Raw genomic sequence first — 26,610 nt, forward strand, 5'->3', positions numbered from 1 at the left:
AAAAGCCCATTCCACGAGGAAGGTGGGCACATCTTGGGCAGCTGCCCGAGGGGTCTCGGCTTTACAACTTTGCCGAGCTACAACTTGGTCAGGGGAAAACACGTTTGCTAAATTCTACAAATTTGATACCCTGGCTGAGGAGGACCTTGAGTTCTCTCATTCGGTGCTGCAGAGTCATCCGCACTCTCCCGCCCGTTTGGGAGCTTTGGTATAATCCCCATGGTCCTTACGGAGTTCCCAGCATCCACTAGGACGTCAGAGAAAATAAGATTTTACTCACCGGTAAATCTATTTCTCGCAGTCCGTAGTGGATGCTGGGCGCCCATCCCAAGTGCGGATTGTCTGCAATACTTGTTTATAGTTATTGCCTAACTAAAGGGTTATTGTTGAGCCATCTGTTGAGAGGCTCAGTTATATTTCATACTGTTAACTGGGTATAGTATCACGAGTTATACGGTGTGATTGGTGTGGCTGGTATGAGTCTTACCCGGGATTCAAAATCCTTCCTTATTGTGTCAGCTCTTCCGGGCACAGTATCCTAACTGAGGTCTGGAGGAGGGGCATAGAGGGAGGAGCCAGTGCACACCAGATTGTACCAAATCTTTCTTATAGAGTGCCCAGTCTCCTGCGGAGCCCGTCTATTCCCCATGGTCCTTACGGAGTTCCCAGCATCCACTACGGACTACGAGAAATAGATTTACCGGTGAGTAAAATCTTATTTTTTGCAACAAGGCCTGGACTTAGGCCTTTGTCTGGCCTCCCTCAAGGTTCGTATATCTGCCTTGTCGGAGTGGTTTCAGAGAAAAATTGCATCTATTCCTGACGTTCATACTTTCACTCAGGGTGTTTTAGATTCAGCCTCTCTATGTCCCTGCTGTGGCTCCATGGGATCTGTATGTTGTTTTGAATGCCCTACAAGAGTCCCCATTTGAACCTCTTGAGTCTGTGGACCTTAAATGTCTTACACGTAAGGTTGTGTATCTGCTGGTTATTGCCTTTGCTAGGAGGGTGTCGGACTTTTTTATTTTTCACCGTGACCGGGCAGTTCTTAGAACTCGCCCCGGTTATCTTCGTAAGGTGGTGTCATCTTCCCATCATAACCAAGAGATTGTGGTTCCGGCTTTTATCTCTTCTGGTTTGTCCTCCAAAGAACGGTCTTTGGATGTGGTATGGGCTCTCCGTATTTACGTGGAGAGGACTGCCTCTATCAGTAGGTCAGATACCCTTTTTGTACTTTTTGGTTTTCACAAACGTGGCTGGCCTGCGAATAAGCAAACATTGGCCAGATGGATTAGAATGGTGATTGCACAAGCCATGCGCAGGCTGGACTCCCAGCTCCTGCTGCTATGAAAGCCCATTCTACTCGGTCTGTTGGACTCTCTCGGGCGGCCCGCCGTGGCGCGTCCGCTGAACAATTGTGCAAGGCGGGTACGTGGTCCTCGGTGACCACGTTCATTAGGTTCTATGCCTTTGATACTTCCGCCTCCCAGGATGCTTCCTTTGGACGCCGGGTTCTTGTTCCCGCTACGGTGCGTCCCCTCCCATGAGGAACTGCTTTAGGACATTCCCGATGTATTCCCTGTGGAATCCCAGTGCACCTCGCTGCAGAAAAGGAGATTTATGGTAGATTTACCATGGTTAAATCTCTTTCTGCGAGGTACACTGGATTCCACAGGGCGCCCACCCTGACGCACTTAGCTTCTTTGGTTTTGTATGGCATTAGCTGCTGGTCCCTTCTCCTGTCGTGAGAATGAGGTTCTATGTGACTAACATCTGCTGTCTCTTTTACCTGCTTCTGCATTGGACTGATTAATAAAACTGAGCTCCAGTGCCTGGAGGAGGGGTTATAGAGGAGGCGGTGCAGTGCATCCTGGGAACAGTCAAAGCTTTAGCGTGTTGGTGCCTCGGATCAAGATCCAACTCTACACCCTGATGTATTCCCTGTGGAATCCAGTGTACCTCGCAGAAAGAGATTTAACCATGCCAAGTCTACCATAAATCTCCTTCTTTTTTGCCTTAATCTCCCTTTAATGGGACAGCAATTAATATTGTCTACACAATTTCTTTTTGTGTACTTCCCATACTCTTCCAGGTTCAATATTTCCAAACTAATTTTTTAAACACTTTCATTTCTGAGATAAATAAGATCATACATTGCAGACTTTTGTAGCATCATAAAGGTTACATATTAAATCTGAATCCAATTCTGTTTAATTAAATAGCTTCAAAGCTGACAAACTAAAAAAGGAACATTTCTAAAGCTCCCAACATGCTAAATTTCTTACAGCAACTGAACAATGGCCCAGTTTATACCAGCGGAGAGAACTGACACTCTGACTGTAATGCTGGGGGTGCTGTGACACATCTGATTTCTGTATACATATGTTATCTTTGCTTCTGAGAAACTTGAAATGTAAGAAAGTAGGCATCCTGACATTTATTTGCTCAACTCTATTATATCTCTATAATGTTGTTTCTTTTTCTAAAAAATGTTTTCAAGTAATTTACATGCCATTTATTTGGTGCCGCCTCTATATTTTGGTTAAGCCATTTAAGTTTGATATGTCGCCTCAATTTTCTGTCTTAAAAGAGAGTGACTGATCTGAAATAAAAAAAATCATATAGTATTATTACATGCAGGCTCAGAACAAATTGGTATGTTACAGTTCACATGTTGTGACAGAATCTGACCATATGTTACTGTGTGATTTAACTCTGCAAATACAGCAGTACTGTTTTTGTTTTCAGCCATGTTAGGCCATCTAGTAAAATAGTCCTGTTGTTTGATCGGTTGAACTGAAGGTGTTTTTGTAGGGTTGTGTGTGTTTGTGATCACCCATAAATGGCCACATTTCTTTGTAGATGTAAAAATCAGTGCCGTAACTAGGTGTGTGCTAGTGGTGCCTTGCACACAGCGCAGATGCGCTGGAGGCGCAGGACCACTAACAACACCTGCTGGGCCGCTCCGCCGCCGCTATCGCCGCCGCCGCACTAGGTGTCCTGGCCGCGTCTCCCTGCCTGTCACCGACCGGCCCCCAGCTCAGCTGCATTGCCCGACTACCGCTCACACAGGTAGCCGGGCAGCACTACAGCTCCCCCTCCGCTCCCCCCGTAACCCGTGTGCTGGGAGAGATGACGTCTCTTCCAGCCCGCCCCCAGCCCATTCACAATGCCCTGCGCTGCCAAGAGCGCAGCGCAGGAAGACTGAAGACGGAAGAGGTGTGGAGAGGAGAGGCGCCAGCACAGGTGGTGAGTATAACTAACTCTCTCTCTCTCCCTCTTTCCTTTCCATCCCCACCCATAATGTCTAAAAAGTGGGACTGCCTGCAGTAATATGTAAAAAAGGGGGACTGCCTGCAGTAATGCGTAAAAAAGGGGGACTGCCTGACGTAATGTGTAAAAAAGGGGGACTGCCTGACGTAATGCGTAAAAAAGGGGGACTGCCTGCTGTAATTCGTAAAAAAGGGGGACTGCCTGCCGTAAAGCGTAAAAAAGGGGGACTGCCTGTCGTAAAGCGTAATAAAGGGGGACTGCCTGTCATAAAGCGTAAAAAAGGGGGACTGCCTGTCGTAATGTGTAAAAAGGGGACTGCTTGCCGTAATGTGTAAAAAAGGGGGACAGCCTGCCGTAATGCGTAAAAAAGGGGGACTGCCTGTCGTAAAGCGTAAAAAAGGGGGACTGCCTGTCGTAATGTGTAAAAAGGGGACTGCCTGCCGTAATGTGTAAAAAAGGGGGACTGCCTGCCGTAATGCGTAAAAAAGGGGGACTGCCTGCCATAATGCATAAAAAAGGGGGACTGCCTGCCGTAATGCGTAAAAAAGGGGGTCTCTCTTGCTGTGACGTGTAAAAAGGGGACTTTGCGTGTTTTTTTTGCTGTGCTGGGGTGAGAGGCTGCTTCTAACTAGCAGCATTCTCCTGTTTCTTCCTGCCTGATGTGCAGCTCACCTGGGCCCCTTCATCAAGCCCCAGCAAAGAGTACCCCACCCACCCCATTCCTTCCCGGTGCCCCTGCATAGAGATGTAGCTTGACAGCAGTAAAATCATAAGTTGCACTACCCTATTTGTACACAATATTGCAAAATGTAATGAAGTATCAGGAGAGAAAAATGTCTGGCCATTTTTATAAATGAAAAAGTCAAATTTCTCTTACATCCTAGAGGATACTGGGGATCCATTTAGTACCATGGGGTATAGACGGGTCCACTAAGAGCCATGGGAACTTTTTACGAATTTGATAGTGTGGGCTGGCTCCTCCCTCTATGCCCCTCCGACCAGACTCAGTTTAGAAAATGTGCCCGCAGGAGCTGGTCACGCTTATGGAAGCTCCTGAAGTTTTCTGCATTTATTTTTCTGTTTGTTATTTTCAGGCAGGACTGGATGGCACCAGCCTGGCTGCTTCGTGGGACATGGGGGGGGGGCAACCTCTTGAAGGGTTAATGGTCCCGTTCCCCGCTGACAGGACACCAGCTCCTCCCTAGATAAGGAATCTAACCCCTCAATAAGGCGCTGTGTGCTGGCTCCACTAACTCTGTGTCACCCTGAAAGGGCTCTTTGTGGGTTAATTGTGTTTTACATTTTTCCTGTGTGTGTGTGTGTGTGCTGTCACATTTACAATATGTCAGGCAAAGAGTGTGTTTCAGGTACAGCAGAGTGTTCCTCTTTCCCAGGGAGCTCACTACTATGTACTCAGTGTAGTGCACCTTCTCAGGCTAGCGGGGCTGATACAGCGTGGCTGGATTCCATTAAAGGAATGATTTCCAATATCTCTAATAAATTGTCCCACCATGAGAAAGAGACGCAATACTTAAGACAGTCTGTGGATGAGATTATGAATTAGAGACTCAGTCTCCAAACAAGCATCTCAGTCCGCTGCCATTTGTCCGCAAAAACGATCTCTGGCCCATATCCTGCAGTCTGACTCTGACGCTGAGGGGTTAGACATGGAGGAGGAGGAGGAGGGGGACTCAGGGGGGAAGGGGGGAATGCAGCTCTGTCACAGGGAATAGAGGCTCTCTTACAGGCTGTCAGAGATGTTCTGCACATTCCTGTTAAGGTGTCAGAGGAGTGTGAGGAATCTTATTTTAGTGTAAAAAAGAAGTTCTCAGTTACTTTTCCTGTGTCAAAGGATTGAAATACCCTATTTCAAGAACCATGGGTCAATCCTGATAAGAAGTTTTAGATCCCTAAGAGGTTACTCTCATCCTTTCCTTTTCCTCCTGAGGATAGGGAAAAATGGGAAAGTACACCGGTAGTGGATGCATCAGTGTGCAGGTTGACACGAAAAATTGTATTACCTGTCCCTTGAGCCTGCCTGAAAGACACGGCTGATCGTAAAATTGAGACTATACTCAAATCCTTGTACACGGCTGCTGGGGTGGCCCAGAGACCCGCAATAGCGTGGATTACTAAAGCCATTGCTAAATGGTCAGGTAACCTAATTGAGGGGTTAGATTCCATATCTAGGGGGGAGATTGTTTTACTCCTGCAACATATACAGGACTCTGCGAACTTTATGGTGAAAGCCATAAAAGAAGTAGGTTTGTTTAATGCACTGCTATGGCAGTGTCAGCACGCAGGGGCTTATGGTTACGCCGGTGGACTGCGGACGCGGACTCCAGGAAAGGCATGGAAGGCCTACCCTTCACAGGAGAGGCCTTATTTGTAGACGAACAAGACAAATGGATCTCCACAGCTACCGCGGGTAAGTCCACATATCTTCCTTCTGCAGCTTCCCCAACCAGGAAGACCTACTCAGGACCTACTCTACAGTCCTTTTGGACTGCCAAGTTTAAGGGCAAAGTCAGAGGATCGGAACGAAAAGCAGAGCAGCAATGTCAGAGGTGTCAAGAATTCTCCTCTGGGCGGAAAAACACGCTGCGGCGTTGTCGGCGGTCTTCATTCCGGGAGTAGACAACTGGGAAGCAGACTTCCTCAGCAGACACGACCTGGGGCCTTCACCCGGAGGTGTTCAGGTGCTTGACACGTCGGTGGGGATGTCCACAGATCGACATGATGGCCTCTCGTCTCAACAAGAAGCTCAGGTGGTATTGTTCCAGGTTGAGAGACCCACAGGCAGTGGCAGTGGACGCTCTGATGACTCCATGGGTCTATCAGATGGTGTAAGTGTTTCCTCCACTTCCTCTGATCCCAAGACTTCTGAAAAGAATAAAAAGGGAAAAGGTTCAAGCAATTCTCATTGCTCCAGACTGGCCAAGAAGGGCCTGGTACGTGGACCTTCTGGAGATGCTCTTCGAAGATCTGTGGCCTCTACCTCTTTGCGGGGATCTTCTGCAACATGGCCCGTTCGTCTATCAAGACTTACCACGGCTACGTTTGGGTGCATGGAAGTTGAACGGCTGATTCTAGCCAGGAGAGGCATCCCTGACAAAGTCATCCCGACTATGATCCAAGCCAGGAAGGGGGTAACGTCTAAACATTACCACCGTATTAGGAAGAAATACGTCTCTTGGTGTGAGAGCAGAAAATATTCTGCGGTTTAATTTCATCTGGGACGTTTCCTGCTTTTTCGGCAGTCGGGTGTGGTTGTGGGCCTACGTTTGGGCTCCATAAAATTCCAGATTTCGGCCTTGTCCATTTTCTCTCAGAAACAATTGGCTTCTCTTCCTGAGGTCCAGACATTCTTGAAAGGTGTTCTGCTCATCTAACCTCCCTTTGTGCCTCCCACGGCACCTTGGGATGTCAGTTTGGTGCTGCAGTTCCTCCAATCGGATTGGTTTGAACCGTTACAGGAGGTAAATGTAAAATATCTTACTTGGAAGACTGTCACACTGTTGGCCTTGGCTTCAGCAAGACGTGTGTCGGAACTGGGGGTGTTGTCTTATAATTGCCCCTATTTATTTTTCCATGAGGACAGAGCTGAACTCAGTACTCCTCAGCAATTTCTTCCTAAGGTGGTGTCTACGTTTCACATCAACCAACCTATTGTGGTACCGGTTGTTACCAACACCTCTGTTACTTCAAAGTCTTTGAAAGTTGTGAGGGCTTTGAAGATGTATGTGAAGAGAACAGCTCATCATAGGAAATCGGACTCGCTGTTTGTTCTTTACAATCCCAATGAGATTGGATGTCCTGCTTCAAAGCAGTCAATTGCGCGCTGGATCAGGCTAACTATCCAGCATGCTTATTCCATGGCAGGATTGATGGTTATTAATCTGTACAGGCCCACTCGACTAGGTCGGTGGGTTCTTCTTGGGCGGCTGCTCGCCGTGTCTCAGCCTTACAGCTCTGCCGAGCTGCTACTTGGTCAGTTCCGAACACGTATTGCAAAGTTCTACAAGTTCGATACTTTGGCCTCTGAGGACCTTCAGTTTGGTCAATCAGTTCTGCAGGAACCTCAGCACTCTCCCATCCAGTTTGGGATCTTTGGTACTTCCCCATGGTACTAAATGGATCCCCAGTATCCCCTAGGACGTAAGAGAATATAGGTTTTTAATTACCTACCGGTAAATCCTTTTCTCGTAGTCCGTAGAGGATACTGGGCGCCCGCCCGGTGCTTCGTTCTTCCTGCACTGTTACTTGGTTAAGTATTGTTGTTTGGTTCAGCTGTTGCTGTTCCTGTTTCACGTTTGGTTAGCTTAGCTTTCCTCTTGTGTATGTGTGCTGGTTAGGAATCTCACCACTCTCCTTTTATGTCCTTCTCACAAAGTATGTCCGTCTCCTCGGGCACAGTTTCCTAGACTGAGTCTGGTAGGAAGGGCATAGAGGGAGGAGCCAGCCCACACTATCAAATTCTTAAAGTGCACATGGCTCCTAATGGACCCGTCTATACCCCATAGTACTAAATGGAACCCCAGTATCTTCTACGGACTACGAGAAAAGGATTTACCTGTAGGCAATTAAACTTCTATTTTTTCATGTAAATTGTAATTACAAGCACTACCATACACAGTGACAAGTAACTTAAATGGACGGCTGTCACTTGATTTAGTATAGACACAACAACCATTATTTTAGTAGTATCAGCTAGAGAGGACAGTGCTCTGACAGCCAAGCAGAGGTGACTAGACAGTGTTACTGATGGTCACTGAGCATCTTAGAACTTTTTCCTTTGTATGTATTCATCCACTACTTCTGTTTCTGCACTTTGTAAGGACTCCTTGTGACTCTATATAACCAAAGGCTAATAATAAATACCAGCCCTCCAGTACCCATAAGGGGAGGTATAAGTGGAAGTAGTCAGCTTACCGGCTGTTGGGATCCCGGCGATCAGTATTCAGACGCCGGAATCCCAACAGCCACTGATAAACCGACAGCTGGAAACCCGACACCGGCCCCTTACTCCCACTCGGTTGGTGGATCCAAGCCATCCAACGGACTGGGAATAAATCCTGTAGCTCGCTGACGGGTTTCCGGCAGACGAGATGCCGCTGTCGGTATACTGGCAGCCGGCATTATGTCTGCCAGGATCTCGTATGTATCCCCCCCATAAGATGTATTCCACAATTTACAATTATACACCCCCCGTTCGTTCCGCTTCTCTAAATGTAAGTGGAAGCAAGTATATAGGCACAAATCTAGATATGGATGCATTATATTACATCTACGTGGTACTGAAATGAGTTTATATTATTCACTCCACAATAACAGAAACATGGCCAACTCTAAATTAGACTTTTTTGATAGTACTTATTATGTGCAAAATTTCAGAAAATGTAATTAATTCCCAATGTTTTGTTTGAAACAGATATAATGCACCATTTAAGCCAACCATACAGCAGTGGGTGCAGAAACTGTCCAACACAACAGAGATAATTGAGAATTGGCTCACAGTACAAAACCTCTGGATTTACCTGGAAGCGGTTTTTGTTGGTGGGGACATAGCAAAGCAACTTCCTCAGGTGTGTATCATTTTTATTATTACCGTTACTACTGTATCAAAAGATACTGATGAAATAGAACGATTGCCCCCCCCTCTCTCTCTCTCTCTCTCTCTCTCTCTCTCTCTCTCTCTCTCTCTCTCTCTCTCTCTATATATATATATATATATATATATATATATATATATATTTTATGGAAGCAGACCTCATGAGACAGGGTCTGTGCAGGGGGTGGACTCTGTCAAGAGGGTGCGATCACTCCTCAGAGGTCCTGATTCTAAGTTGGACAAAGTTACGGCCTTCTTTAGTCTTTTGCTGCAGTTGGGTCTATGACATTATGCAGTTATCGCTACAATGCCCTTCCCTGTGTACATCCGTGAGTCCCAATATACAAGACTGATATGCCCACTTTCAGTGTCTACAGACACTGTAATCCTGCTTTATGCCTGTTTATATGCCACTATCGGTTGCACCATTGAAACTTGCACCAGCTCTGTGTTAGGTGCAGATCATCCATCTGAGTTTGGCAACCAGTGTGAGTAATTCAGCATCTCTGTATGCAACCACTTGCAGCAACATACCCGTGTCACTCCTATAACACATCGATACCATATCTGCATCTGGTAAGGCTTACCACTGTAACTGCCCAGGAACGCCCATACTATGTTACATCTGCATCTGGTAAGGCTTACCACTGTAACTGCCCAGGAACGCCCATACTATGTTACATCTGCATCTGGTAAGGCTTACCACTGTAACTGCCCAGGAACGCCCATACTATGTTACATCTGCATCTGGTAAGGCTTACCACTGTAACTGCCCAGGAATGCCCATACTATGTTACATCTGCATCTGGTAAGGCTTACCACTGTAACTGCCCAGGAATGCCCATACTATGTTACATCTGCATCTGGTAAGGCTTACCACTGTAACTGCCCAGGAATGCCCATACTATGTTACATCTGCATCTGGTAAGGCTTACCACTGTAACTGCCCAGGAATGCCCATACTATGTTACATCTGCATCTGGTAAGGCTTACCACTGTAACTGCCCAGGAATGCCCATACTATGTTACATCTGCATCTGGTAAGGCTTACCACTGTAACTGCCCAGGAATGCCCATACTATGTTACATCGGCATCTGGTAAGGCTTACCACTGTAACTGCCCAGGAACGCCCATACTATGTTACATCTGCATCTGGTAAGGCTTACCACTGTAACTGCCCAGGAATGCCCATACTATGTTACATCGGCATCTGGTAAGGCTTACCACTGTAACTGCCCAGGAATGCCCATACTATGTTACATCTGCATCTGGTAAGGCTTACCACTGTAACTGCCCAGGAATGCCCATACTATGTTACATCTGCATCTGGTAAGGCTTACCACTGTAACTGCCCAGGAATGCCCATACTATGTTACATCTGCATCTGGTAAGGCTTACCACTGTAACTGCCCAGGAACGCCCATACTATGTTACATCTGCATCTGGTAAGGCTTACCACTGTAACTGCCCAGGAATGCCCATACTATGTTACATCGGCATCTGGTAAGGCTTACCACTGTAACTGCCCAGGAACGCCCATACTATGTTACATCGGCATCTGGTAAGGCTTACCACTGTAACTGCCCAGGAATGCCCATACTATGTTACATCTGCATCTGGTAAGGCTTACCACTGTAACTGCCCAGGAATGCCCATACTATGTTACATCGGCATCTGGTAAGGCTTACCACTGTAACTGCCCAGGAATGCCCATACTATGTTACATCTGCATCTGGTAAGGCTTACCACTGTAACTGCCCAGGAATGCCCATACTATGTTACATCGGCATCTGGTAAGGCTTACCACTGTAACTGCCCAGGAATGCCCATACTATGTTACATCGGCATCTGGTAAGGCTTACCACTGTAACTGCCCAGGAATGCCCATACTATGTTACATCTGCATCTGGTAAGGCTTACCACTGTAACTGCCCAGGAACGCCCATACTATGTTACATCTGCATCTGGTAAGGCTTACCACTGTAACTGCCCAGGAACGCCCATACTATGTTACATCTGCATCTGGTAAGGCTTACCACTGTAACTGCCCAGGAATGCCCATACTATGTTACATCGGCATCTGGTAAGGCTTACCACTGTAACTGCCCAGGAATGCCCATACTATGTTACATCTGCATCTGGTAAGGCTTACCACTGTAACTGCCCAGGAATGCCCATACTATGTTACATCGGCATCTGGTAAGGCTTACCACTGTAACTGCCCAGGAATGCCCATACTATGTTACATCGGCACCTGGTAAGGCTTACCACTGTAACTGCCCAGGAATGCCCATACTATGTTACATCTGCATCTGGTAAGGCTTACCACTGTAACTGCCCAGGAATGCCCATACTATGTTACATCGGCATCTGGTAAGGCTTACCACTGTAACTGCCCAGGAATGCCCATACTATGTTACATCGGCATCTGGTAAGGCTTACCACTGTAACTGCCCAGGAATGCCCATACTATGTTACATCTGCATCTGGTAAGGCTTACCACTGTAACTGCCCAGGAATGCCCATACTATGTTACATCTGCATCTGGTAAGGCTTACCACTGTAACTGCCCAGGAACGCCCATACTATGTTACATCTGCATCTGGTAAGGCTTACCACTGTAACTGCCCAGGAACGCCCATACTATGTTACATCTGCATCTGGTAAGGCTTACCACTGTAACTGCCCAGGAATGCCCATACTATGTTACATCGGCATCTGGTAAGGCTTACCACTGTAACTGCCCAGGAATGCCCATACTATGTTACATCTGCATCTGGTAAGGCTTACCACTGTAACTGCCCAGGAATGCCCATACTATGTTACATCGGCATCTGGTAAGGCTTACCACTGTAACTGCCCAGGAATGCCCATACTATGTTACATCGGCATCTGGTAAGGCTTACCACTGTAACTGCCCAGGAATGCCCATACTATGTTACATCTGCATCTGGTAAGGCTTACCACTGTAACTGCCCAGGAACGCCCATACTATGTTACATCTGCATCTGGTAAGGCTTACCACTGTAACTGCCCAGGAATGCCCATACTATGTTACATCGGCATCTGGTAAGGCTTACCACTGTAACTGCCCAGGAATGCCCATACTATGTTACATCGGCATCTGGTAAGGCTTACCACTGTAACTGCCCAGGAATGCCCATACTATGTTACATCTGCATCTGGTAAGGCTTACCACTGTAACTGCCCAGGAATGCCCATACTATGTTACATCGGCATCTGGTAAGGCTTACCACTGTAACTGCCCAGGAATGCCCATACTATGTTACATCGGCATCTGGTAAGGCTTACCACTGTAACTGCCCAGGAATGCCCATACTATGTTACATCGGCATCTGGTAAGGCTTACTACTGTAACCACGCAGGTCTGATACACTTCTTGGTTCGTCCATCTCAATGTATCTCTGTACGATCACTGGGCCTAATCCAGCATGGATCGCTTATTGGAGAATTCGCAAATGGAGCAATTATGGAACGTCTGCGCATGCGTAGCATTCGCATTGTGCACATGCATGGGGTAATGGCAAGAGAAAATGCATACAGATCGTAAACACAATGCAGCTGCTGTTTGACTGACAGGAAGCCGGTGCTTCTGGGCGGAAACCTGACGTTTTCTGAATGTGTCAGAAAAAATGCAGGTATGCCCAGGCGTTTTTGGGAAGGGTCTCTGATGTCAGCGCAGACCACTTCCAGCCCATCTCAGTCGCATATTAGTGGCAGCCTCAGACCTACTCACATTTGCTCAGACGGCAAAGACTCTTCGATGTCCCGGAATTTGCATATGCATCTGCGAGTGTACAGTATAGCGATCTGCGATGCATTTGCAAATTTGCACGGGCCGTTTTTTCTTTCTGTCAGGGCCGCGCCTTTCTACTCGCAAACAACTGCAATTTCTCTGACGTCCTAGTGGATGCTGGGACTCCGTCAGGACCATGGGGAATAGCGGCTCCGCAGGAGACAGGGCACAAAAGTAAAAGCTTTAGGATCAGGTGGTGTGCACTGGCTCCTCCCCCCATGACCCTCCTCCAAGCCTCAGTTAGGTTTTTGTGCCCGTCCGAGCAGGGTGCAATCTAGGTGGCTCTCATAAAGAGCTGCTTAGAGTAAAAGTTTTGATAGGTTTCTTATTTTCAGTGAGTCCTGCTGGCAACAGGCTCACTGCAACGAGGGACCTAGGGGAGAAGAAGTGAACTCACCTGCGTGCAGGATGGATTTGCTTCTTAGGCTACTGGACACTAGCTCCAGAGGGACGATCACAGGTTCAGCCTGGATGGGTCACCGGAGCCGCGCCGCCGACCCCCTTGCAGATGCCGAAGTAAGAAGAGGTCCAGAAACCGGCGGCTGAAGGCTTTTCAGTCTTCATGAGGTAGCGCACAGCACTGCAGCTGTGCGCCATTGCTCTCAGCACACTTCACACCAACGGTCACTGAGGGTGCAGGGCGCTGGGGGGGGCGCCCTGGGCAGCAATGTTAATACCTTTTCTGGCTAAAGAATACATCACATATAGTCCCTGAGGCTATATGGATGTATTTCACCCCTGCCAGGTCTCAGAAAAACCGGGAGAAGAGCCCGCCGGAATAGGAGGCGGGGCCTATCTCCTCAGCACACAGCGCCATTTTCCCTCACAGAACTGCTGGTGGGAAGGCTCCCAGGCTCTCCCCTGCACTGCACTACAGAAACAGGGTTAAAACAGAGAGGGGGGGCACTTATTTGGCGATATGATTATATATTAAGATGCTATAAGGGAAAACACTTATATAAAGGTTGTCCCTGTATAATTATAGCGTTTTGGTGTGTGCTGGCAAACTCTCCCTCTGTCTCCCCAAAGGGCTAGTGGGGTCCTGTCCTCTATCAGAGCATTCCCTGTGTGTGTGCTGTGTGCCGGTACGTGTGTGTCGACATGTATGAGGACGATGTTGGTGAGGAGGCGGAGCAATTGCCTGTAATGGTGATGTCACTCTCTAGGGAGTCGACACCGGAATGGATGGCTTATTTAAGGAATTACGTGATAATGTCAACACGCTTCAAGGTCGGTTGACGACATGAGACGGCCGGCAAACAAATTAGTACCTGTCCAGGCGTCTCAAACACCGTCAGGGGCTTTAAAACGCCCATTTACCTCAGTCGGTCGACATAGACACAGACACGGACACTGACTCCAGTGTCGACGGTGAAGAAACAAACGTATTTTCCTTTAGGGCCACACGTTACATGTTAAGGGCAATGAAGGAGGTGTTACATATTTCTGATACTACAAGTACCACAAAAAAGGGTATTATGTGGGTGTGAAAAAACTACATGTAGTTTTCCTGAATCAGATAAATTAAATGAAGTGTGTGATGATGCGTGGGTTTCCCCCGATAGAAAATTATTGGCGGTATACCCTTTCCCGCCAGAAGTTAGGGCGCGTTGGGAAACACCCCTTAGGGTGGATAAGGCGCTCACACGCTTATCAAAACAAGTGGCGTTACTGTCTCCAGATACGGCCGCCCTCAAGGAGCCAGCTGATAGGAGGCTGGAAAATATCCTAAAAAGTATATACACACATACTGGTGTTATACTGCGACCAGCTATCGCCTCAGCCTGGATGTGCAGCGCTGGGGTGGCTTGGTCGGATTCCCTGACTGAAAATATTGATACCCTTGACAGGGACAGTATTTTATTGACTATAGAGCACAGAGAGATATTTGCACTCTGGCATCAAGAGTAAGTGCGATGTCCATATCTGCCAGAAGATGTTTATGGACACGACAGTGGTCAGGTGATGCATATTCCAAACGGCACATGGAAGTATTGCCGTATAAAGGAGTTATTTGGGGTCGGTCCATCGGACCTGGTGGCCACGGCAACAGCTGGAAAATCCACCTTTTTTACCCTAAGTCACATCTCAGCAGAAAAAGACACCGTCTTTTCAGCCTCAGTCCTTTCGTCCCCATAAGGGCAGGCGGGCAAAAGGCCAGTCATATCTGCCCAGGGATAGAGGAAAGGGAAGAAGACTGCAGCAGGCAGCCCATTCCCAGGAACAGAAGCCTTCCACCGCTTCTGCCAAGTCCTCAGCATGACGCGGGGGCCGTACAGGACCCCTGGATCCTACAAGTAGTATCCCAGGGGTAAAGATTGGAAATTCGAGACGTCTCCCCCTCGCAGGTTCCTGAAGTCTGCTTTACCAACGTCTCCCTCCGACAGGGAGGCAGTATTGGAAACAATTCCCAAGCTGTATTCCCAGCAGGTGATAATCAAAGTACTCCTCCTACAACAAGGAAAGGGGTATTATTCCACACTATATTGTGGTACTGAAGCCAGACGGCTCGGTGAGACCTATTCTAAATCTAAAATATTTGAACACTTACATACAAAGGTTCAAATCAAGATGGAGTCACTCAGAGCAGTGATAGCGAACCAGGAAGAAGGGGACTATATGGTGTCCCGGGACATCAGGGATGCTTCCTCCATGTCCCAATTTGCCCTTCTCACTAAGGGTACCTCAGGTTCGTAGTACAGAACTGTCACTATCAGTTTCAGACGATGCCGGTTGGATTGTCCACGGCACCCCGGGTCTTTACCAAGGTAATGGCCGAAATGATGATTCTTCTTCAAAGAAAATGGACGATATCCTGATAAGGGCAAGGTCCAGAGAACAGTTGGAGGTCGGAGTAGCACTATCTCAAGTAGTTCTACGACAGCATGGGTGGATTCTAAATATTCCAAAACCGCAGCTGTTTCCGACGACAATTTGCTGTTCCTAGGGATGATTCTGGGCACAGTCCAGAAAAGGGTGTTTCTCCCGGAGAAGAAAGCAAGGGAGTTATCCGAGCTAGTCAGGAACCTCCTAAAACCAGGAAAAGTGTCAGTGCATCATTGCACAAGGGTCCTGGGAAAAATGGTGGCTTCTTACGAAGCGATTCCATTCGGCAGATTTCACGCAAGACTTTTCAGTGGGATCTGCTGGAAAAATGGTCCGGATCGCATCTTCAGATGCATCAGCGGATAACCCTGTCTCCAAGGACAAGGGTGTTTCTTCTGCGGTGGCTGCAGAGTGCTCATCTACTAAAGGGCCGCAGATTCGGCATTCAGGACTGGGTCCTGGTGACCACGGATGCCAGCCAGAGAGACTGGGGAGCAGTCACACAGGGAAAAAATTTCCAGGGAGTGTGATCAAGTCTGGAGACTTCTCTCCACATAAAACAATGCTCTAAGCTTAGCAAGACCTCTGCTTCAAGGTCAGCCGGTATTGATCCAGTGGGACAACACCACGGCAGTCGCCCACGTAAACAGACAGGGCGGCACAAGAAGCAAGAGGGAAATGGCAGAAACTGCAAAGATTCTTCGCTGGGCGGAAAATCATGGGATAGCACTGTCAGCAGTGTTCATTCCGGGAGTGGACAACTGGGAAGCAGATTTCCTCAGCAGGCACGACCTCCACCCGGGAGAGTGGGGACTTCATCGGGAAGTCTTCCACATGATTGTAAACCGTTGGGAAAGACCAAAGGTGGACATGATGGCGTCCCGCCTGAACACAAGAGACCCTCAGGCAATAGCTGTGGACGTTCTGGTAACACAGTGGGTGTACCAGTCGGTGTATGTGTTCCCTCCTCTGCTTATCATACCCAAGATACTGAGAATTATAAGACGTAGAGGAGTAAGAACTATACTCGTGGCTCCGGATTGGCCAAGAAGGACTTGGTACCCGGAACTTCAAGAAATGCTCACAGAGGACTCATGGCCTCTGCCGCTAAGAAGGGACTTGCTTCAGCAAGTACCATGTCTGTTCCAAGACTTACCGCGGCTGCGTTTGACGGCATGGCGGTGGAACGCCGGATCCTAAGGGAAAAAGGCATTCCGGAAGAGGTCATTCCTACCCTGGTTAAAGCCAGGAAGGAGGTGACCGCACAACATTATCACCACATGTGGCGAAAATATGTTGCGTGGTGTGAGGCCTGGAAGGCCCCACGAAGAAATTTCAACTCGGTCGATTCCTGCATTTCCTGCAAACAGGAGTGTCTATGGGCCTCAAATTGGGGTCCATTAAGGTTCAAATTTCGGCCCTGTCAATTTTCTTCCAAAAAGAATTGGCTTCATTTCCTGAAGTCCAGAAGTTTGTCAAGGGAGTACTGCATATACAACCCCCTTTTGTGCCTCCAGTGGCACTGTGGGATCTCAACGTAGTTCTGGGATTCCTCAAATCACATTTTAAACCGCTCAAATCTGTGGATTTGAAATATCTCACATGAAAAGTGACCATGCGGGTGGCCCTGGCCTCGGCCAGGCGAGTGTCAGAATTGGTGGCTTTGTCTCACAAAAGCCCATATCTGATTGTCCATTCGGACAGGGCAGAACTGCGGACTCGTCCCCAGTTTCTCCCTAAGGTGGTGTCAGCGTTTCACCTGAACCAGTTTATTGTGGTACCTGCGGCTATTAGGGACTTGGAGGACTCCAAGTTGCTAGATGTTGTCAGGGCCCTGAAAATATAGGTTTCCAGGACGGCTGGAGTCAGGAAAACTGACTTGCTGTTATCCTGTATGCACCCAACAAACTGGGTGCTCTTGCTTCTAAGCAGACGATTGCTAGTTGGATGTGTAGTACAATTCAGCTGGCACATTCTGTGGCAGGCCTGCCACAGCCAAAATATGTAAATGCCCATTTCACAAGGAAGGTGGGCTCATCTTGGGCGGCTGCCCGAGGGGTCTCGGCTTTACAACTTTGCCGAGCTGCTACTTGGTCAGGAGCAAACACGTTTGCAAAATTCTACAAATTTGATACCCTGGCTGAGGAGGACCTGGAGTTCTCTCATTCGGTGCTGCAGAGTCATCCGCACTCTCCCGCCCGTTTGGGAGCTTTGGTATAATCCCCATGGTCCTGACGGAGTCCCAGCATCCACTAGGACGTCAGAGAAAATAAGAATTTACGTACCGATAATTCTATTTCTCGTAGTCCGTAGTGGATGCTGGGCGCCCATCCCAAGTGCGGATTGTCTGCAATACTTGTACATAGTTATTGTTACAAAAATCGGGTTATTATTGTTGTGAGCCATCTTTTCAGAGGCTCCACTGTTATCATGCTGTTAACTGGGTTCAGATCACAGGTTGTACAGTGTGATTGGTGTGGCTGGTATGAGTCTTACCCGGGATTCAAAATCCTTCCTTATTGTGTACGCTCGTCCGGGCACAGTATCCTAACTGAGGCTTGGAGGAGGGTCATGGGGGGAGGAGCCAGTGCACACCACCTGATCCTAAAGCTTTTACTTTTGTGCCCTGTCTCCTGCGGAGCCGCTATTCCCCATGGTCCTGACGGAGTCCCAGCATCCACTACGGACTACGAGAAATAGAATTATCGGTAAGTAAATTCTTATTTTCTCAGATTAACGATACATGCTGTAGTAGGCCTACTATAAGGATGCATGCGCAGTGCAACTCGGGCGCATGCACAGACTAAAAACATTACACAAGAAAAAAAATACTTTGGCTCTTAAAGGAAAAAACACATGTTGGCCCTCACAGGAAAAAAACAACACATTGGTCTCAAGTAGAAAATAATACACAATGGTCCCAACAGGAACAACCTGCCTTGCAGCAGGCTACTCTATGGCTTTTCAGAGCTAGTTTGTTAGCTGATCTGTGTTGAGTTACTCTTTCTTTAAAAGAGCAAATAGTCTTGCCACATAGGCACCTGATAATGTATATTATATATTTCATTCTGTTTGTAAATACCTGTTTTCTGAAAATCTTTTTCCCGGAATGTGGATGCGTAAAATATGAACCTGTGTCTAAATACCGAAAGGTTGTGCACCCTGTGCATCTTTATCACCCTGGTGTCCTTGTCAGGAAATTGCTTATGCTTGTTGCTGGTTTAGAGAAAACATCATTATTTACTAAACAATTTTTCAGGTTATTACCCTGCTTAAAACAATTAAGCAGAAAAGTTTTCTTTAAAGATGCAATACCTGGCCACAACCTTTTTGAATTTTTACTAACTATAAAGACATATATAGTCACAATATCAAGCTAGGTGGCAGTGGTGAGCCACTGAATTGGTGTGGGGATAGAGTGATCTGACCACACAGGTTGGGTATGATCACACCGTGGGGTTGTGACAGTCACATGAGGCTGCCCTGAGGAGACAGTCCAAGTAGGACTGTGGCATCCAAAGAGCCCAGTGTTTCTGGAGGCCAGTGAGCAAGGAGGCCAGCATCCATACCTGCTGGAGGCAGGGAGGACCATAAAACTCTTAAACTGTGTATGTGAAGCTGTGGCAGCCAAGCTACTGTAGGCCTTGAAGCCAGTGTCTAGACCTGCAAGAAGCAAGGAGGACAGTGAGACTTTGTATGAAGTTTTTTGCGGGGATTAAAAGATCAACAATATATAGACTGTCAATAGGTCGACACCAGATGGTTGGCAGGGGCAATAGTTTGACAGGGTCAGAGGGTCGATGGTTAAGTGGTCAACATGCACAGAAACAGGCACAGAAAAGGTTGACATCTTTTTTTTTATATTTTAACCTTAAACATAACCTTTGACCTAGTGCCTACCCCTAACTGTCCCCTTCTGCAGGCTAACCCTAACCCTCTTCCAATTGCCTAACCCTAACTGTCCCCTCTGGCAGCCTAAGGCTAGGTACACACTATACAATTATCTGGCAGATATTCTGCCAGATCTGGCTTGTTGTAATGAAAATTTGGTAATGGGTGAGAGCAAATGACAATCGACCATTTGCTCCCAAACACTGGAAAACAAACAAAACCTGTTGTTCAGACAAATTGGTTAAACGCAAATTTAACCAACTTGTATGAACAACTGTTTTTGTCCGTTTTGCAAAAAAAAAACAATCTTGACCCCTTCTCACTCTCTATCTTACCATCTCATTTATGTTCTCCCATTGGCCCCCAAAATACTTGGGTGGCTTGACTGCATCCATCCCACCAGCTACCTCTTTTACAACTCTATCCTTGGTCATCTTCAATCTGGTTTATGCACCCTCTATTCCACTGAAACTGCCTTGACCAATGTCACCAATGATCTTCTCTCATCCAAATCAATGGGTCACTTCTTCCTGCTTATCCTCATGGCCCTCTCTGAGGCCTTTAACATGGATTAACATCTCCTACTGCACATCCTTCAGCCCCCTGGCCTCTCTCACACCGTCCTTTCATGGTTCACCTACCTTGCCTACCACCCCTCTGTTTCTACCAATGGTTCTGCATCCCTCCCATCCATCCTTCCCATAGGAATTCCACAGTTCTGTTCTTTATCCTCTGTTCTTTTCTTTGTACACCTCCTCCATGGATGAAGTCATCAGTTACCCCAGCCTCCGGTATTGCCTCCATAACAACGATGCTCAAATCTACCTCTCATCTCCTGTTCTGTCCACTTCCTTCCTCTATTGGGTGTCCAGTTGTATCTCCTATATCTCCTCCTGGATGTCCTTATGCTTTCTCAAACTGAACATGGCCAAAACTGTGCTCATTGTCTTCCTCCATCAAGAGTTACCTCTCCTCCTGATCTGTCTATTATTGTTAACAACACCACTATTACCTTTGTTCCCCAATGCCGCTGCCCACGTGTCCTTCTTGACTCTTCCCTCTCCTTCACCTCCCACATTCAACATATTGCCCAAACCCGTTGTTTCCAACTCCGCACCATCGCTTGCATCAGACCCTTCCTCTTCCAGGATGCATCAAAAACTATTGCCTACTCACTGATCATTTCTCATCTCGACTACTGCATCCTTCTCCTTACAGGCCTCCCCGATCCCCATATAACTCCCCTTTTATCTGTACTTAATGCTGAAGCAAAACATATCTTCCAATACTGTCATTCCACATCTGCCTCCCCTCTCTGCCAAGCCCTTCCCCTTCCCCTACAGAATCCTCTTCAGTCTCCTCACCCTCACATACAAGGCCCTCTGCAACCTCACTGTTCCCTACATCTCCAACCTCATTTTTATACATACGCTCCCTCCTGCCCTCTCCGGTCGGGCAATGACTATTACCTTTCATCTATCTCTGGTAACCACATTTCTTCTGAATCCAAGATTTCTCCTGTGCTTCACACAACCACTGTAACGATTTTCCTCGTTCTGTCACTCTATCCCTCAACCTAATTGAAAACCCACCTGTTCATAAAAGCATACCAGTCCATCGCTTACCCTTGTCATCATGTATCTTACCTCCCCATCTTTTATTTTTCCATCTCTTTCCCTCTTGCATTTTTGCCCTTGGCTCCCTCTGCTCTGGCTCACCCTTTGTGTCAACCATTTATCTCACACCTTTCCTTAAAGCTGGGTACACACTGGGGGTCATTCAGGTGTTGTTGCTCCTGAGACTATCCGCGCAAATTACAGTTTTTTGGTTCTTTGCGCAGTCGCAGGACCCATTCTGCATGTGCACAAATGCAGTGGCAGAACTTGTGAGTGGTGGGCCAGGTGCAAAAATATGCTTTGGGCCTCCTCCACTACCCCACTCCAAGTTCATAACATTCCACACAGCAGTGGGAAACAGGGAGAGGCAGCAGGTGGTATGATGAGGCAGAGAGTGACAGGGAGAGGGAGACAGTGACAGAGGGAGAGCAAGTGGGTGACAGTGAGAGGCAGTGGGTAACAGGGAATGGTAGAGGGTGACAGGGAGATGCAGAGACTGACAAAGAAAGACAGTGGGTGATGGAGAGGTAGAGAGTGACAGGCAGTGAGAGGCAGAGAGTGACAGCACTGGGACAGTCGTCAGACTTTGCCCAAAATCGTCGGTCGGCAGGCCAGAGTAAAACTCTTTGCTGGTCTGGGCAGCGGTGAGTCCTTTAGTTCCCAGGAGCCCCGGTGCAGCGCGCCTCTTGTACCAGTGGTAATTCCACCCCAGCGTGAACTGATCATGCAGCATAGGATGCAAACCGGTGTCAGAGTGTTATTGATTAACAGCCTGATGCAGTTTCAGGGACGTCGGCAGCTCAGTTTTAAAAAAAAGGAGGCGTATCACCGCTGTTTAGGGGGTCGTAAGAGGTCATGGATCTCCATTGTAGGATGTAGATTTCATGGCCTCTGCCACAGGCGACTTGCGCGCCACCATAGGTGCCTTAAGCCGCCCGATGGTGGGGACTTTGATCTAATGCTGCGTCCTAGGATGCAGCTTGGATTACTAGTGCAACAGGAGGTGTCTGCATGTTATAGACGCCTCCTGCTGAATTAACTTACAGCACTGTCACTGCTGCTTCTAAGGAACCTCCAACCGCACCTGAATGACCCCCACTGAGCGTTATGTCGGTCTAATCCGCCAGATCAGACTACATATTGCTCAGTTCAGGGCATTTTGGGCAGTGTGTATGCCTGATATGCACTTGCCCACTGTCGCTAGTGACATCGTCAGGTTTGATGTGCAGCTATTTGTATACCACGTACTGTGTTTTCATTTGTCCTCTATACGGCCCTGTGGACCACATGTGGCGCCCTATAAATAAAGTCTAATAATCTCAGAGGAATACATAGGACATACATAAAGTTGGTACATTGCATAAATACATTTGTAGCACCACAGCCTTTCCTACCTCTAATCCTGGCATTCTTTCTTAAAAATAATTAAAACCATTTGACCTACACGCTGTAGATCTTTCTCCATAGACTCTTTAGGAGATATTTTAGAAGCTCAGTTATCTTAGACAGATTCTGGTTGGCGAGTAAAATGTCATCCGTTTTTACTATAGAAGCAGTCATCATAACCTTTAATAATAACTTAATTGTGAGGGTATATTCTGTTTTGTGACCACATTTATGGGAATTACTCAAACTACTGCCTTGGAAAGTAGAGTTCTATCATTGGGAATAGTCACAGTGTGTACAGTACATTGTACTCAATATAGAGAACATACTGGAGAAGCCACATACTGTAGCAGCATTTTATCTCCTTCTATAGTGTCTGAGGTCAAGTATAGATTAAATGCATATTCTGCGATTGTCATCGTATCTCCTTATTTGCCGTTCAAGCATCAATACAATGTCTCCAGCGGTGTGATTACATTATTGCATGACTTTAATAAAACCATATTTTTCCTACTGAGGTTATACTTTTTTTTTACAGGCAAATGGCAGAGTATGTGTCTATTGGGACCATGTCTGACCTTTACAATTTAATAATCTTTCTTTTAATAGATGTGCTGTAGATGTAGAAGCTGTAATTGAAATATGATCAAAAGAAGAGAAGTTTAAAAGGGAAAAAATATAAGATGGTCTAGTATTTTCTGACAATACAGTATATACTGGCAAAGCTTGTTTGTTTAGTCTTTGTTATCATTCAGCATTATTTAACATAATGTTTAAATATAGTTTCAATCTATAGAGGTTTTGACTATTTGGAATTTATTGGTGTTAAATGACTACTACCGAATGACAGAAAAAAGCAATAAAAAATTATGTAGGCTGTCCTACAAGATAAGGAATATAAATTAGTCCTTTTCGCCAATGATTTATTGGCCACTATTACTTCACCAATCACTTCCCTACCTAATTTGCTGGAAGAGCTTAAGCAATTTTGGTGACCTTTCTAACTTCAAGGTCAATTATACCAACTCAGTTGCCCTAAGTATTACAGCACTACCACAAATGTTAGTGGGGCTTATAACTTGTTTTCCCTTTTGCCTGGCATGCTTCCCAAATGAAATATCTTTTTAGTAGTCATCACTAGAGACCTCGGCCACCTGTTTGAAGCTAATTTTACCCCCCCCCCCCCCTTCCCCTCCTCTTGACCAACTAATTTTACCCCCCCTTCCCCTCCTCTTGACCAAAGTACATTCAGATTTGTGGTCTTGGAAACCTAGACCTTTTTCATGGTTTTGGAGATTAGGCATACTAAAAATTAATCCGCTCCCTAAAATTTTGTATCTTCGGCAAACTGTACCTGTTAATGTACCCCAACATTTGTTTTTTAGATGTTCAAGCCCTTATTAGAGATTTTGTGTGGGGAGCTGAGAGACTGCGCTTGAAACTAGACCTGATGTACAGGACTACTCATAGAGGTGGTCTTCGACTCCCCATTTTTCAAGGTTACTACCATGTAATATTCAAGGTTACTACCATCTCCTCACTAGAATCCTGGAATGGTCTAGAGCTGACATGCTGAAGCAATAGGTGCAGATTGAAAAGCAGACATTAACTGTCCCCATTTACGTAGTTCCTTGGCTTCCCACCCCTCCCTGCTCTTCCCAACCTACCATTGGACCTACTGTACGTTGTCCTCTTTGGGGTCTTTTTGAAAGAATCCCTCCATCTCACTTTCTTATCCAATGTTTATTTCCCTTCTGGGTTGGACCTCAGAGCTTTTAGCCTTTGGTTAGATGGTGGCCTCTTTCGAGTTGGACAGTTGGTGAGTGGGGGGAAAATGTCATCCTTTGCTGACATACAAGGCAATTGGAATTTACCTCAGAGGGGATTTTGGCGCCACTTCCTTCACTCTCAAGTTCGCCACTTCCTTCACTCTCTTGGTCCCTCTGGCACCCTTCACATGGCACTAACGCCTTTTGAACTCCTGTGTGCTGGTCCCTCGTCTCCTTCTCATACTATTTTTTTTATTTATAATCTTCTTTTGGAGGATACAAGTCTGTCAATATTTTGTTTGTCACATGCTTGCTCTCCTAGTGTTGGTGTTCAGGAGACCCAGTGCAAGTTAATATGTTGGTATAAGTATCCAAATGCCCTTTCCAAGATGGGGATTGGTGTGCCAAATATATGCTGGTAGTGCTCAAACGCCCCTGGTAACCCATTTCATATATGGTAGTGATGCTCTCACCTCCATTTATTTTGGTCAGAACTTCTTAAACTCTCTGCAATCATTATTGGAGAACTGATGTTCTCTGATCCTTCTGATCCGCTGTTCCGGTTGGTTCACCTGTCCCCCCGCCCCCATCTCGAGATATAAAAAATCTCTGTTGTGTCATTTGAATAAAGCCGTTAAGTCAGTTATCCTGGTAAGGTGGCGCTCCTCCACTCCTCCAACAGTTAGAGACTGGTTCAGTAAAATTGATATCGCTATGGAATTGGAACATTTCTGTCTTCTGTGGAAGGTGACTATGCAGTCTTTAGAAATACATGGTTCTGCTGGATGGACTTCAAGGACTCAAAAACCTTTAAGGAATTATTACATCCCATCTCTCCTAAACCTCTTTTTGGTCTTCGGGACCTTCTAGGACAGGGCTGGCCAAACCGGTCCTCGAGATCTACCAACAGTTCATGTTTTCCAGGCCTCCTGGAGATCTGTAGAATTGTCAGTTAGGAATGAATGCAGCACATCTTAATTAGTAATGACTACACCTGTGCACTAGCTAGGTGGCCTGGAAAATGTGAACTGTTGGTAGATCTCGAGGACCGGTTTGGCCAGCCCTGTTCTAGGACCTTCCATGGCCCTCTGGTTATGACACTGGTTTTGTCTTCTTAATTTGGCTGATCTTTGGAATTGTTTTCGTGGAGCATAATTCTCTTCTCTCTCTCTTTGTTTTCGCAAGAGCTGGGGCTGTTCTTTCCTTCCACTCCTTTTTTTTTTCCCCTTCTGCTCTTTCTCTTTCCCTCCTTTCCTTAATTCACCAGATTTGATACCTCCTTCTTTGATTTATTTTTAAGGTTGTCTTACATGTTTTTATTGTTTTTTTATATTGTTGTCTCCTCATTCCTTATTTGTATGTAAACTGTGATTATCATTTCTCAATTTTTTGTTTAACCATTTAATGAAAACCAATAAAATCAATTTGCACAAAATATTATGTAGGCAAATACGATATCTGTGGAAGCTGGCAACTCTGTCAAAAATAATAATTAGCTTTGACTCATCTAAATATATCTTAAGGCTGGGTACACACTGGAACGGGATGCGGTTAACTTACCGGCTGTCGGGATCTTGGCGGTCAGCATACCAAGGCCGGAATCCCAACAGCTGGTGAAATGCCAGCGGTTGGAATCCCGACGGAGTTTGGTATTCCCACTCGGGTGGTGGTCCATGTGAGGAAACCACGCTTCGCTGGGACAGTGGTTACCCTCTGTGGGATTCAATTCACTTGGGCAGATCAGAATATATAGAAAATAAGTCTTTATTATGACAGCACAACACCATAAGATGGTCACATGTTACAGGGTAATTGATAGCATGTATCCTCCAGTAGACTCTTGCAGGCAGCATCCACAAGTAGCAATAATCTGTATCTTTACCACTACCGCTTACTAGACACTCCTGTGTCCCCCAACCTGGGGTACTAGCTCACACTGACCCTGTCCGGGTAGGGTTTCCTCTGGTGGCACAGCGATGCCCAGCTCAGAGAGTTTCCTGCTGATGTCTGATTCACAGGATCCACCACAATAGAATCTCCTCCATTGAGACCTGCTCTCCTTATATACCTGACTGGCAGATTCCCTCTGGTGCCAAACAGTCTACTCAGAGGGTTGGGTCAGAATATCCCAAGGCTTTTTCAGCCAGTATAGTGCTATGGAGACCCATTGTACGTCCTCAGGGAGCTCTAACCTAATTACCTCCCAGATTACCTGATGACCTAGATAAATAACCTGGGCTGGCAGCTAGCTATCTTACCAGTCACTCAGTCATTGTTCTGATTACATTATCAGCAACACCTATCACACCTCAGACAATGGACTCCCATACCATATGTGATACACATGGTAATGAGCTAGCACAACTGCCTGGCTCTCCCTCCTGTTTCACACTATGGCTTCTGCTGCCCTGCTATAGTCG

The 26,610-nt window shown here is 46.6% G+C and overlaps 1 protein-coding gene across 1 annotated transcript in view; it reads left to right on the forward strand.

Moving 5' to 3' along the window:
- Positions 1-26,610, forward strand: part of LOC134929613 (dynein axonemal heavy chain 5-like) — an 837,675-nt gene that overhangs the window by 331,372 nt on the left and 479,693 nt on the right. Inside the window, exon 36 of the mRNA XM_063925200.1 lies at positions 8,705-8,858. Within this exon, the coding sequence (XP_063781270.1) occupies positions 8,705-8,858 (154 nt within the window). The remainder of the gene's footprint in view (positions 1-8,704; positions 8,859-26,610) is intronic.

Source organism: Pseudophryne corroboree, chromosome 5 (genome assembly GCF_028390025.1).
Source record: "Pseudophryne corroboree isolate aPseCor3 chromosome 5, aPseCor3.hap2, whole genome shotgun sequence".
Classification (NCBI taxonomy): Eukaryota; Metazoa; Chordata; class Amphibia; order Anura; family Myobatrachidae; genus Pseudophryne; species Pseudophryne corroboree.